Consider the following 12,757-nt stretch of genomic DNA (forward strand, 5'->3'; position numbering starts at 1 on the left):
AGCTTAAATGGGCTTATTTTTTTTTTCCTTTTTTTAATGTTTTTCTTTCTTTCATATGATTTCGCGTTTCAAATACGGTATTGAGTATTCGAAACAAACTTGAAAACCTGAAATTTGATCTATATCGAATTCAAATTCGGGTCTTGAATATTCGAATTGGGTTCTTATTCAAATCAAATTGGAATAAATGAATATCAGATGGAACCAACCGACCCAGTTAATCGAATTCAAATTAAGATCAGTGAACCCGTTTAACTACTTCATATGTTACGACTGTAAGACAGTGTTTTATGTATTAGTAAGAAAAAATAATGGAATCCAACATACCAATTTCAATTATTTAAGGAAAAAAAACACATACAATACTTTTTTAATTAACATGTCTTATCATATTTTAAACAGATACCCAATTCCTAGCCCTAATGAGATGTTTGGGATTCTTTATTTTAATTCTTTATAATTTTTTTCCATAAGTTAATAACATACATTTTTATAACTTATTAATTTATCTTCTCACAATAATATACCAAACACTTTTAACTTTTTTGATAAGTCAATAAGTTAGAAGTTTAAAATAAGACTACCCATAGTGGATAACATTATGTGGCGTTTTGAAGCCATAATGCATGGGAACACCGCCCTCAGGCATTGTGATGATAAGCGTTATGTACATAACGCTAGTGTGGCATAAGTTTTGAGGGTTTTGTGAGTGAGAGGTAGAGATAGGGGGACGAGAGAGAGGCGTTTTGGGGTATTTTTCCAATTACACTCACTGTTTACAAAATGACAAAAAACCAACATGTGTGGGTTCACTTCACTAGATACTCACTCCATCTAAACTTAAAACTCTTTCTCTCCAGAAAAACCTTTGCAACCACAAACCCCCAATGAGAACCACCATGTTGAAATCACTCCGTTCTTCCTCCACCACCTTACTCCGCCGTAGTTACTCATCGGAATCTGCTCCGGAGCGTAAAGTCGCCATCTTGGGTGCCGCCGGCGGCATCGGACAACCACTCTCTCTCCTCATGAAACTTAACCCTCTTGTTTCTAACCTCTCACTGTACGATATCGCTGGTACTCCAGGTGTCGCTGCTGACGTCAGCCACATTAACACCAGATCCGAGGTGGTTGTTTATACTTTATTATACCTTATCACATATCACCTTTTATTCTCCGCCATTCGTTTTTAATTTTGATAATAATTGTGTAATGTTTTATTATTATTATTATTATTATTATTGATTTGATATGTTTTGTTTTGTTTAGATTGTTTGTGGTTTAGTTAGTTTAGATCGATACTTGGGCATATTAACAAACCGAAACAAACACGAAGGAGTGTGAACGTGCTCGTTCATCTAACTTCAACTGAACATGAACATAAATTGAACAAATTTTTTGTTTGTGTTTGTTCATTATGAAAATGAGCATATTCATCTTCGTTCGTTTGAAACCTAAATGAACAGTTCACGAACGTAAACGAACATTAGTTAGCGTTAATGAACACAAAAGAAGAAGTCTAATGCATCACAATTCATCCAAAAACACATATGTATTAGTGGTTTAAATTTACATTTGTTTAAAATATCCATCATGACTCTACAAAATATTAACAAAACGAGCCCCTGTTATGTTTATATTTATATTGATATAGATATAACTATTTATATATATTTACTAAAGTTTAAATGAACAAAACGAATGTAAATAAACAAACATAAACAGACGTTCACAAACTCAATCAAATGAACAGTATGTGTGTTCATGTTTGTTTGTTTTATTAAATGAAAATAAATTTGTTTGTTTGTTCGTGTTAATAAATAAACGAGCTTCCGCCGAACAGTTCATGAACGTTTGGTTCGTTTACAAGCCTATCGATACCTCCTCTGTTCAAATCACTTGTGGCTCAATTCTATGTTTGTTTAATCAACTGTGTTTTGTTTGTTTAATTCTAGATTTAGAATATTTTTAAAAATTTGGAGGTGTTCAGGAACTCTAGTTTGTGAAATTGAACTGGAACCGACTGTAATCTGTTCAGTATATGCAAATTTATGCGACATTATGTTTGATTTGTTGATATTATAGATGTATTGGTGTTTTATTACGTAGGCAGTTGGTTACATGGGCGAAGAGAATCTTGGCAAGGCGTTGGAAGGTGCTGATATAGTCATTATTCCAGCTGGTGTACCGAGGAAGCCCGGTATGACTCGTGATGATCTTTTCAACATCAATGCCGGTATTGTTAAGGGTTTGTGCACCGCTATCGCCAAGTATTGCCCTCACGTGAGTACTCGCCTTTATAAAATAAGTGAAGAAATGAATCTTATTTGCTGTCTAATGGTTGCCACTTTGTATAATATTAGGCATGGTTAATATGGTCAGCAACCCGGTCAACTCGACCGTACCCATCGCTTCTGAGGTGTTCAAGAAAGCAGGTACCTATGATGAGAAGAAGCTGTTCGGTGTGACCACACTTGACGTTGTTAGGGCAAAAACTTTCTATGCTGGAAAGGCGAAGCTTCCAGTTGCTGGTACATATTAAAAAAATTGGACACTGTTTTATCGCATAATCTTGAATTTGATCATTTGATATGGTAATTAACTAAATCATATGTTGTAGATGTTAATGTGCCTGTTGTTGGCGGTCATGCTGGTATTACCATTCTACCATTGTTTTCTCAGGTATGTTTTTGGTTAGTTTGATACGTTTGGTTGCATAAAAGTGTATGTATTAGTAATGGTGGTTTATGGTATAATGGTACTGATGAATGATTGTAAATGAAGGCTACACCTCAAGCAAATAACTTATCAGATGAAGAGATAGTTGCTCTAACGAAAAGAACTCAAGATGGTGGGACCGAGGTTGTCGAGGCAAAGGCTGGAAAGGGTTCTGCTACGCTTTCAATGGCGTAAGTCCCAACTTATTATTATTTCTGTTCACTGCAGCCTGTTTTCTTATTGAGTTATATTGTATTCTCTTATTGAAGCTTGTAGCAGAAAAAAAGATGATTATTTTGCTTAAGTAATTGCATCTTGGCAATCGTATAAATATATTATGTTGGAATGGGAAATTGACAGCATGAGCGTGTAGAAAGTGTTGATATTATTATTTGTTAATAATGCAGTTACGCAGGAGCGATATTTGCTGATGCATGTTTGAAAGGACTTAATGGCGCCCCAGATGTCGTGGAATGCTCATTTGTGCAGTCAACTGTTACTGAATTACCTTTCTTTGCCTCCAAGGTACTTTCACTACTATTATATTTTTCTAATCTTCACTACACCTTTGAAAGTAAATACGCCTTTCCCAAAAATGATGAATATCCATCTTATTTTTTACTTTCCTACATGAAAAAAAAATTCGGAAAAACCAACCAAAATCACTCTGCGTTTTACTTATATTTGTGCTTCTCTAAAGGGCAACTAGCAAGAAAATGCAATGCAAACATACTTTTATTTTACTTTGAGTAAAACATCATCAGTTCATCACCATTTTCTACCTATCCATACAACTTTTACATTAATTAATGATTAAGAACTGGTACTTTTGTTGCGTTATTTTGGCAATAAATGACAACGGTTTTATGTTGAACGAAAAGTTGTGAGCTTTGCCAAGAAATGACATGGGTTTTGTGTTAATTGGCTAAAAGGTGTGAATTTTGCTAAGAAGTGACATGGGTTTTATGTTACATGGTTAAAAGTTGTGAATATTGCCAAGAAATGACAGGTTTTGTGTTAAACGGTTAAAAGTTGTGGATTTTGTCTAGAAATGACACGGGTTTTGTATTAAATGGTTAAAAGTTGTGGATTTTTGTTAAGAAATGACAAGGGTTTTGTGTTTAACGATAACAAAAGTCAAAAGTTGTCGACTTTGTTAAAAAATGACATGTGTTTTGTGTTCAACAGTTAAAAGTTGTCGACTTTGTCAAAAAAACAAGGGTTTTGTGTTAAATGGTTAGAAGTTGTGGATTTTGTTAAGAAATGACAACGATTTTGTGTTTAACGATAACAAAACTCAAAAGTTGTCGACTTCGTTAGAAAATGTTATGGATTTTGTGTTTTACAGTTAAAAGTTGTCGACTTTGTCAAAAAAAACAAGGGTTTTGTGTTAAATGGTTAGAAGTTGTGGATTTTGTTAAGAAATGACAAGGGTTTTGTGTTTAACGATAACAAAACTCAAAAGTTGTTGACTTCGTTAGAAAATGTTATGGATTTCGTGTTTTACAGTTAAAAGTTGTCGACTTAGTCAAAAAAACAAGGGTTGTGTTAAATGGTAAAATGTGGATTTTGCCAAGAAATGACACGGGTTTATAAGTTGTGGATTAAGTCAAGAAATGACAAGGGTCTTGTGTTAAACGGTAATAACAACTAGATTTTTTATTACAGGTGAGACTTGGCAAGCACGGTGTAGAGGAAGTCCTAGGCCTGGGCCCACTTTCTGACTTTGAGAAACAAGGTTTGGAAGCTCTTCTGCCCGAGCTAAAGTCATCCATCGAGAAGGGAATCAAGTTTGCCAACCAAAGTTAAACATCGTGTTTAGAAATTGTCGTCACAGTTTGAACTTTTCAGGATTCACTGGGTTTACAGTTCACTTAGCTGCCCAATAAAGAGGGAAGCATATGTTCCCAACATATCCTTTGCAAATTCCAAAAGAGTGTTAGGTTGTCTCATTCTCTGGCCATTTTCATTGTTGTCTAATAACTATTGTCATTTTAGTAGTTGAAAATGAACAGGGCCTGTTTGGTAACAGGTGTTTAAAGTTTAAACACATGATCAGCTTTTTTAAGACTGTTTTTGCTTCCATTGCGTTTATCAAACCGTTTAAATAGCTCTACCAGGAATAACTCATTTTAACAGTTTTGATGGTACTAATACTATTACTATTGAAAAGAGACTAATATAAACGCAGGGTAAAGTTATCATACAATAATTGCTTAACGCACGATAAGTACGCGAATCATGCTCAAAGCCATTTTACCAAACGCTCAAGCCAAAAACTAAAAACGCTCAGTGTTAAAATCCAATACGCTCAAAAACGCTCGTAATACGCTAAAAAACGGTTTTCGTGAATAAAAGTAAAAAATTGATCGATTAACGATCCAAATCTGTTTATTTCGGTGAACTAATGATTAATTGGATATGTATTGACGATTTCGAGATCTTGATGTGATTTCATAGATCGATTTCATGAATATAAGTATTCGTGTACCTATTGTACGCTAAACAGTTATTGTATTATATCTTTTATCATAAACGCTAATGCCGATTTTCTTCTCATTAATCCTGTTTGAGTACTTTTTGGTCAACTATTTTGTCTTCATTGATTCTGACAACATGTCATGTGCTAGAGCACAAACCGGCGACAAATAATACTAGCCCCCCCCCCCCCCCTTAATTGACCCTATTATCACCGGGAAGAAAGGGGGGGGGGGGAGTGCTCATCAGTTTTGTAGCCCCCGTCACCCACAAAAGTCGCCCCAGTACGCATGGCCTAATAAGAATTATTAAAAAATAAAAGATATGAGAGATAAATAGTATGAAACAAATTTGAGGGATTAGTTTGTTTTGTCATAAAAATATGGGGGATGAGATGTAGATGCGCACATGCGTGTTTTTCCCTTGTATTTAACTATTTAAGAACGTGGTTGAGGATGGGAGATGTGATCTAAATACCCTTACAATTATCTCTTAAACTAATCGGTGCATATCTAAACATCACGCCATTTAAGTTTGTAGAAGGTTGTATAACTTGTATAAAAGTCGACCAATGCAAGCAAATTCCACAAGGAGTATGGTCGATTAATACAAATTCGTGTATAGTTAATCACTTGTTCTTCTTGTTTATCTTTGTGTGATACAAGTTTGGAGGAGAGTTATGGCTCGTTTATGTAATTAGTTAGCCAGCTCGACTCAAGTCGTTTTGAATCAAGTTTTTTTAGCTACTTTTGTTCGAGCGTTTATCGAGCAAACCATGATCATGATCGTGACGCTGTAGTATAAGTTTTGAGGGAGAACATATTTAAAAGTCTGGCTGATACCATGTAGTTTTTGTTAATTTCTCACACCAATTTGGTACGGAGTATAAACTGTATAATATAATTTATCTAAATCAATGTAACAGAAGTGATTCCACAATTACATATAATTTAAACTTCAAGATACACAAAAAGTATTGAAGTAATTGATTTTTGCCTAGTAATACAAGTCCCATACACAAAATAAACAAAGAAACAGTTAAATTTCTTCTAATTCATCATGCAAAGCAAAGAAAGAAGACAACATGAAAACCAAAAACAGGAAAATGCATGAACATAAGTTCACTTAATGATGATGACCATCAGGACCTCCAGGAGACACTCTCATGGGGTCATTCGCTAACATCGCCCTCCTCCAGTAATACTTCAACAACGGTTGATCAAATCCGTGCTTACTTAATATACTTCGCATATCTTCTCTTTGCACGTCATGCAAAACAAGCGCTCGGTTTGAACTTAAAACACATATCAACAAACTTCCTGCTATACACATCGAGACAAGAACTACATAGGTTACGCTAGCCATCGATGTAAATGTAATCGCTCTAGCTAATACTAAGAAGCAATATATGATAAGAATTGGAAAGATTGTAACAAGTTGTTAAATAGAGAAGATCAAGGAAGAAGAGACAAAAGGATCGGTTAGTGGATCGTAAGATCACGGATGATGAAGAATCACACAAAAGCTTATAAAAATGCCACCAGACCAATCAAGAAATCATCCTCACAGATAACAATCTTAGACTCGAAATTGAATCCACTTGTATATAATATATATGATCCATGACTTAATATGGAATCACAAACACACAATGGTGTATTTACTAATAATATCAGTCCCTTTAGTTCATGGTTCAACACATGTCAAAATAGTAACATGTTTTAGTTAAACATCCACTTATCCTTTAAGGATTCTATCTGTTTGTTTTGTTTGGTTTTTCTTTTTTCATGAAGTTAAGGCATTAAACAGATAAAGACATAATAAGCTTTATAAGATCTCACCTTTTGTTAGTCATTTTCAACTGACATGACTGTACCAAGTTTTTTGTTTTCGTCCTCTTTCGGGCTGATGCCAATATGTAGACGCAGTTTGAAGTTCTTTTATTTGTTTTTGACATTTTCGGCTTTTCGCTTATGGTTAGAACTCTACGCACGGGTGGATAAAAGTGCTAGCATACATACAAAAGTGTTATTGAGTTTTTATATTGTTGTGATCCCTCATTCTTTTAAAGTACCAAATAAGGTTCTCTTCAAGTGGGCATAAAATAATAAGATCCTTGTAAATATTGTATGTTATTGCTCCACTCATGATTATAGTTGTACGTACAACGAGAATAATTACAAAGTAAACATAATTTAATCACTAACTCTTAGGCCAAGTGTAGTGAGCGAATTACGGGTAAAATTTCACTAAGGGAAAAACTTCATTGAGTTGTTTGTTTTCGTAAAAGTTAGTTTGTTGGCGTCAGACAATAGGCGGTTAGGATATAATAGGGCTTGTTTTAGACGCATAGATAGTTCATAGAATTCGATTTCAATTATGTATCGTATTCATTCAAGTTTCTTTCTTTCGTTTGGTAAACAATAAAAGTGTGCTAGCCCTATTTCAGTTTGGGATTTAATTGTGTAATTGTACTAGCTCATAATCTGTGTTGAGTTCGTGTTCTTCAGTGTTAATCGATACAATTTGCGCTAATTCGTTAACAATGATAATAAACTCAAATAAGTATGCACCCCACGCCTCCGAATTTGTTTAATGTATACTATGATTTACATTGGTCGACAAGTAAATTCAACTACATTAAAATATCTATTAGTTTGGTGAAGAACAATTTGATATAATTCATTGTGCAAGAACTTAAGTTAATGATTAAAGTAAACTTGCACACGGACGAAAAAGATTAGAAATTAAGGTGTTTCTATGTTTACTTTGAAGATTTTTGGACATGGACACCATTATGATCAAAACTGTAACTGCTGGTTCTTTGTTGTTTTGATTAATTTTTCTCATGTCTTGGGCAAAATTTATAAACATGTTTCTTTTTGTGCTTTTCACCTTATATTTTGACTTTTCCTATTGATTTTTGACTTCCAAAAGAAATGCATGTATTTTTCCTTAATCTAATGGTGGGGTATATATTTGGTAGTAGTGGATGAGGGTGGTGGTGTTGTTGGGTGGGTGGGTGGGTTAGTGGTAGTGGATAGTGGTGGTGGTGGTGGTGTCTAGTTGTGGGTGGGTGGTGGTGTTGGAGGCGGTAGAAGATGAAGATAATTAGGATAATCTTGAAAAGAGAATGTCAACTAGACAATGAATAGAGGACGGTTTTTGCAACATATAATATGCATGCATGTGCTTCGACAACCCAAAACTAATAGTGGTTAGTGGAGTGGAGGGACCTAAAGTGAATATATTTTATCATAAATCGGCTTCATTCACGAACAAAATAAACTACTAATATTTTCCTTCAATATTTTGTAAATAAAATAAAGTGTAATGTTTATCATATCTCTATCTTTTGTGAAATTACAAAGAAGAGATGAACAAATTGATTTGATTGTACATTACCTGCACATATAATCTACACATGTGAATGTTGTGTAGGTAAACATTACATAATTAAAAAGAAATGTCTACTTGATGTTTTTTTATATATGTATTGTGTGTAAGAAGTAAAAAGAATTTAAAATAAGAACTCTTGATAAAAAAAAAAAAAAAAATTAATAAACCACTTAATTAAGTTTGTTATATTTGTTCTTGTAATGGCTTATTGTCCTGCACACTTATGGTGAGCTATGAATGAGGAAGAAGATGTGCACGTGTGAAAGATGATGCTGAAATTGGGAATAATTCAAGCAAAAAAATAGAGGAATTTAAGGGAATAAAATAAATACGTTTTTAATTTGATTTTACCAATAGGGGTTGATTTTGCATCTGATTTTAACTGTAAAAAAGTTGTTTGATAATTGAGGGAACGTAAATTCTAAATAATAGAAATTTCAAATTCATGAAATAACAAAATAAATATATATTAGATGGGAAGAGTAGCATATTAAATAGACAAATAATTTAAGTCAGAATGTGCAGGGAGTAAAGCAAGAAGAATAACAAAGTGCACAAGTCAAAGAATGAAAGAATATGCCAAGGTCAAAGGGATAGAAATGGTTGCCTTGATCGAAAAAGGTTGAAACAATTATGAATAACAGTTGATATACTAAGATCTCTGCCTGCCAAATTTGTGGCTTAAGAGCACCCACAACTCAAGGGTTGTGGGTGTTGTCCGTCCCATGTGGCCGCACATAAACAAGTAGATGCAAACGTGCCATGTTGTGGCTCCTGAGTCTTGTGCTTCCACCTCGTCTGCTCCTCAAGTTTGTATTCCCGGACCTGCAATGGACTTGGTTTGTGGGTCCCCCCCTCACATACATATAAACATATATTGTATACAACTATATATTTTTAATGGAAGTAAGTGGGGGGTTTTTTGAGAAAAGTTTGAAATCTGATGTGACGATGATGTGGTAGTTTGTGACGTCCAGCAACGTGCTCTAAGTTATTGTAGTTGAAGAAGTTGAGACATTAAAAAGTTTTCTAATGAAAAATTGGTGGGATCTCTAAAATCCATTGAGATGAGGCAGCTGACTAAGGAAACACATGCAAAAGTTGCTTTCAAAGTGGAGAAAGAGCAACGAAACCTTGCGAAACAAAAGCAAACCTTGCTAAACGTACGATTCAACCGCCACAAAACAAACACTCCAAAAAATCTGATAGAGGTGGACTCAGAGGTGTAAGGCACTTCAAAGAAGCCCAATAGAGCAACAACAATCCAACAAGTCCAATGGAGAGATTGTGGAGGTTTAAGGGACTGAAATTTTATCATAAGAGAAGTTAGAATGTTTTGAGTCTTAGTTAAAGTAAAAAGAAAATGTTGGATTAGTAACCTAAACTTTAGTAATCTTTTTAAGTATCATATTTTAATCATACATTGTTATGTCACAATATAGTGACATATCTAAATTTAGTTATGTTAGTTATGGTGGATATATCAATCTCCCTGGTCAAAAACCTGGAGCAACAAACATAGACCAAATCTTTTGAAAGGGATTGGTAGTGTAATGACTATTGACTAATAATGACCATGGTAAGGAAACTATACCCAAGGTGTATTTTGTTCCTAAATTAAACCAAAATATTCTATTTAAGTTTGGAGCAAATCATGCTCTAAGGTTTTGAAGTAAAATTTGAGGGAAGGTTATGGTATATTGTAAACAAATATGCTCACGAATCCATTAAAGGAACTTGGGTAATTCGCATCTCGAGTTCAAACTTAGAAACCAAGATGAAGGGAATTGGAAATTGAGGATGCCAACAATGATCAAATTGATCCATTGCTATTAACTAACAAGCAAACGAATTGTTAATCATGATGTTCACATGTGAAAATCATGTGTATTGATGAACGTGTGACATTATTAAATTAGTTACACACATCCATGTGCATTTGATCAAGATCAAAGGTTTATTGAATTGCCCACGGAATGAAGTTTGATCAAGGTTAGTCAATGTGTCCTGCAACACGATTAATTGCGACATACTGAAAAATGATGCGCTAAAAAATTGATTGTGCACAACAAAAGGTGAAGCACGAGAAACTGATTGTGATGCACCAGAAGGCAATGCGCTGAAAATCTAATTGCAACACACTAAACTACTGAGAATTTCTGAATATGAACTACTAAATGTGAATTACATAAGGTGAACTACTGAATGTCTATATATACAAAATAATTTGATATATATATAGATAATATTGTTAAGGAATTGTACGTTGTATGGTTATTGTCCCACTAAGTAAAATCGAATTTTACTCAAGCATACATTTTCCTTTTATATAAAAGTTAGGTTGCAAGGTTTTAGGGATAAATATTGTAATGTTTTTTTTATTAATGTTGACAAATATGAGTTGCATCCGGATTACAAAAAATACAATTGGTGGCTCTTACAGTCTGTATATCGATATAAACAAGCAAAATTAAGCCCTCTTCACTTAATGCATCAAGCATTTACCAACTCGCTTTTGTATTTTATAATAAGATGCTAATGGTGTTTAGGATCAGGGCCGCCAGGGCTCCTCCTATTGATACTATAACGAGCCTTGAGTTCCTCCATATTATGTCTTCGAGTATTTTCTTCTAGTATTTCTCTTGCTTTGTCAATCAACACTCCTCCATTTCCATCTTTTGACAAAAGAGTGGTAAGAATGCGTGTTTCTGATATTGTAAATGAAAGTAGAAGAAGAGCGAGAACAAACCAAAACCGAGTGGCAGCTGCCATTTATTTTTGTTAGAGGAGATAGCAGAGAAGTATGAAAATGAATGGTGATTGTAGAGATGATTTGTAGTTAGGATACTTGTACTTATATAGACATCCACTGGCACACATTATTATTATATATTTTTTGTATTGTGATAGCATTTCAAAGTGTAGCCACTTTTGATACATTAGTGAGTATTGCAATCTTTTAGGTAAGTGTTTTCACTATTTCATCATAAACCCCCCTCTCTCTCACACACACATGCACATTACTAATTGTCCTTGAAAAGCTAGTGTGCATATTGAAAATAAAGATGATCTTCTTTCCCCTAGATAGAGTACGTATGACACTATGATGGTTTTATCGCCACCATTTTAGGAATTCATAAAAATATGCACCAACCAATCTTCACCAAGATATGTGATAGTATTAATCACATTGCACATAGTACACAAGCTGTGTTCCATATTAAACCTTTTTATCTCCATGTCACTAAGGTTTGGCCTTATGCAATGGAAAATTTTCTAGTCTAGCTTGTAGAATGGTACTGAATCAACCACACAAAATAATGTGGGTATAAAATTGTATAAATAATACAATATGAATCAACTATACAAGGTTTAAAATCAGTTACAACATAGCATGTAATTAAGGCATAATATATTCACTATGATTTATTCCTAATATCCCCCTCAAGCGAAACAGCAGCGGTCCAAGACGAAGCATAGCACAAAAGTAAACAAACTGAGCACGCATAAGACTTTTGGTAAAGATATCTGCCACTTGAATGGTAGGAATAAATTTAGTGTAAAGCTTACCCGAAGCAACGAGTTCTCGGATGAAATGGTAATCGAGATCAATATGTGTAGCTCGTTTATGAGAAACCGGATTTTGAGATAAAAATAAGGCACCGCGATTGTCACACAAGAGAGTGGAACGATCAGGTGGTAAAGCATGCAACTCTCGAAGTAGATGTGTTACCCAAACAATTTTCCGCAACAGTGTTTGCATTGCCCGATATTCAGATTCAGTGCTAGAGCGAGACACCGTAGGTTGTTTCTTAGCACTCCAGGAAACAAGATTACCACTAAGAACGATAGAGTAACCACAAATCATAAATCTTTTGGGATGCTCTGATACCATGTAGAAAGGTACCGAGTAAACCCAACAAAATAATGTGGGTATAAATTAGTAGAAACTAGATTAGTACCCGTGTTACACACGGTGGAACATATTTAAAATCATAATATATATGTAACATCATATAAATTTAATTAAATATAATTATTGTACTTGTAAACAAATGATAATTTTACATGAATTATAAGATATTATAACTTATTGAATCATATATAAAAACATACAAAGAATAACAAAGATAATAAAAGTTAAATTATTTTATAACTTATA

At 34.1% G+C, this 12,757-nt stretch overlaps 1 protein-coding gene across 1 annotated transcript; it reads left to right on the forward strand.

The window, feature by feature from the left end:
• Positions 1-827: 827 nt before the first annotated feature.
• On the forward strand, positions 828-4,757 carry LOC143538014 (malate dehydrogenase 1, mitochondrial-like). Its single transcript, XM_077031659.1, has 7 exons — positions 828-1,127; positions 2,110-2,287; positions 2,364-2,531; positions 2,621-2,682; positions 2,785-2,909; positions 3,126-3,243; positions 4,387-4,757. Exons 1-7 carry the CDS (start codon positions 888-890, stop codon positions 4,525-4,527), a joined length of 1,032 nt encoding a protein of 343 aa, XP_076887774.1. The 5' UTR covers positions 828-887; the 3' UTR covers positions 4,528-4,757.
• Positions 4,758-12,757: the final 8,000 nt, after the last annotated feature.

Source organism: Bidens hawaiensis, unplaced genomic scaffold (assembly GCF_021521415.1).
Source record: "Bidens hawaiensis isolate Kalapana, Puna unplaced genomic scaffold, B.hawaiensis_p1.1 tig00000780_1, whole genome shotgun sequence".
Taxonomy (NCBI): domain Eukaryota; kingdom Viridiplantae; phylum Streptophyta; class Magnoliopsida; order Asterales; family Asteraceae; genus Bidens; species Bidens hawaiensis.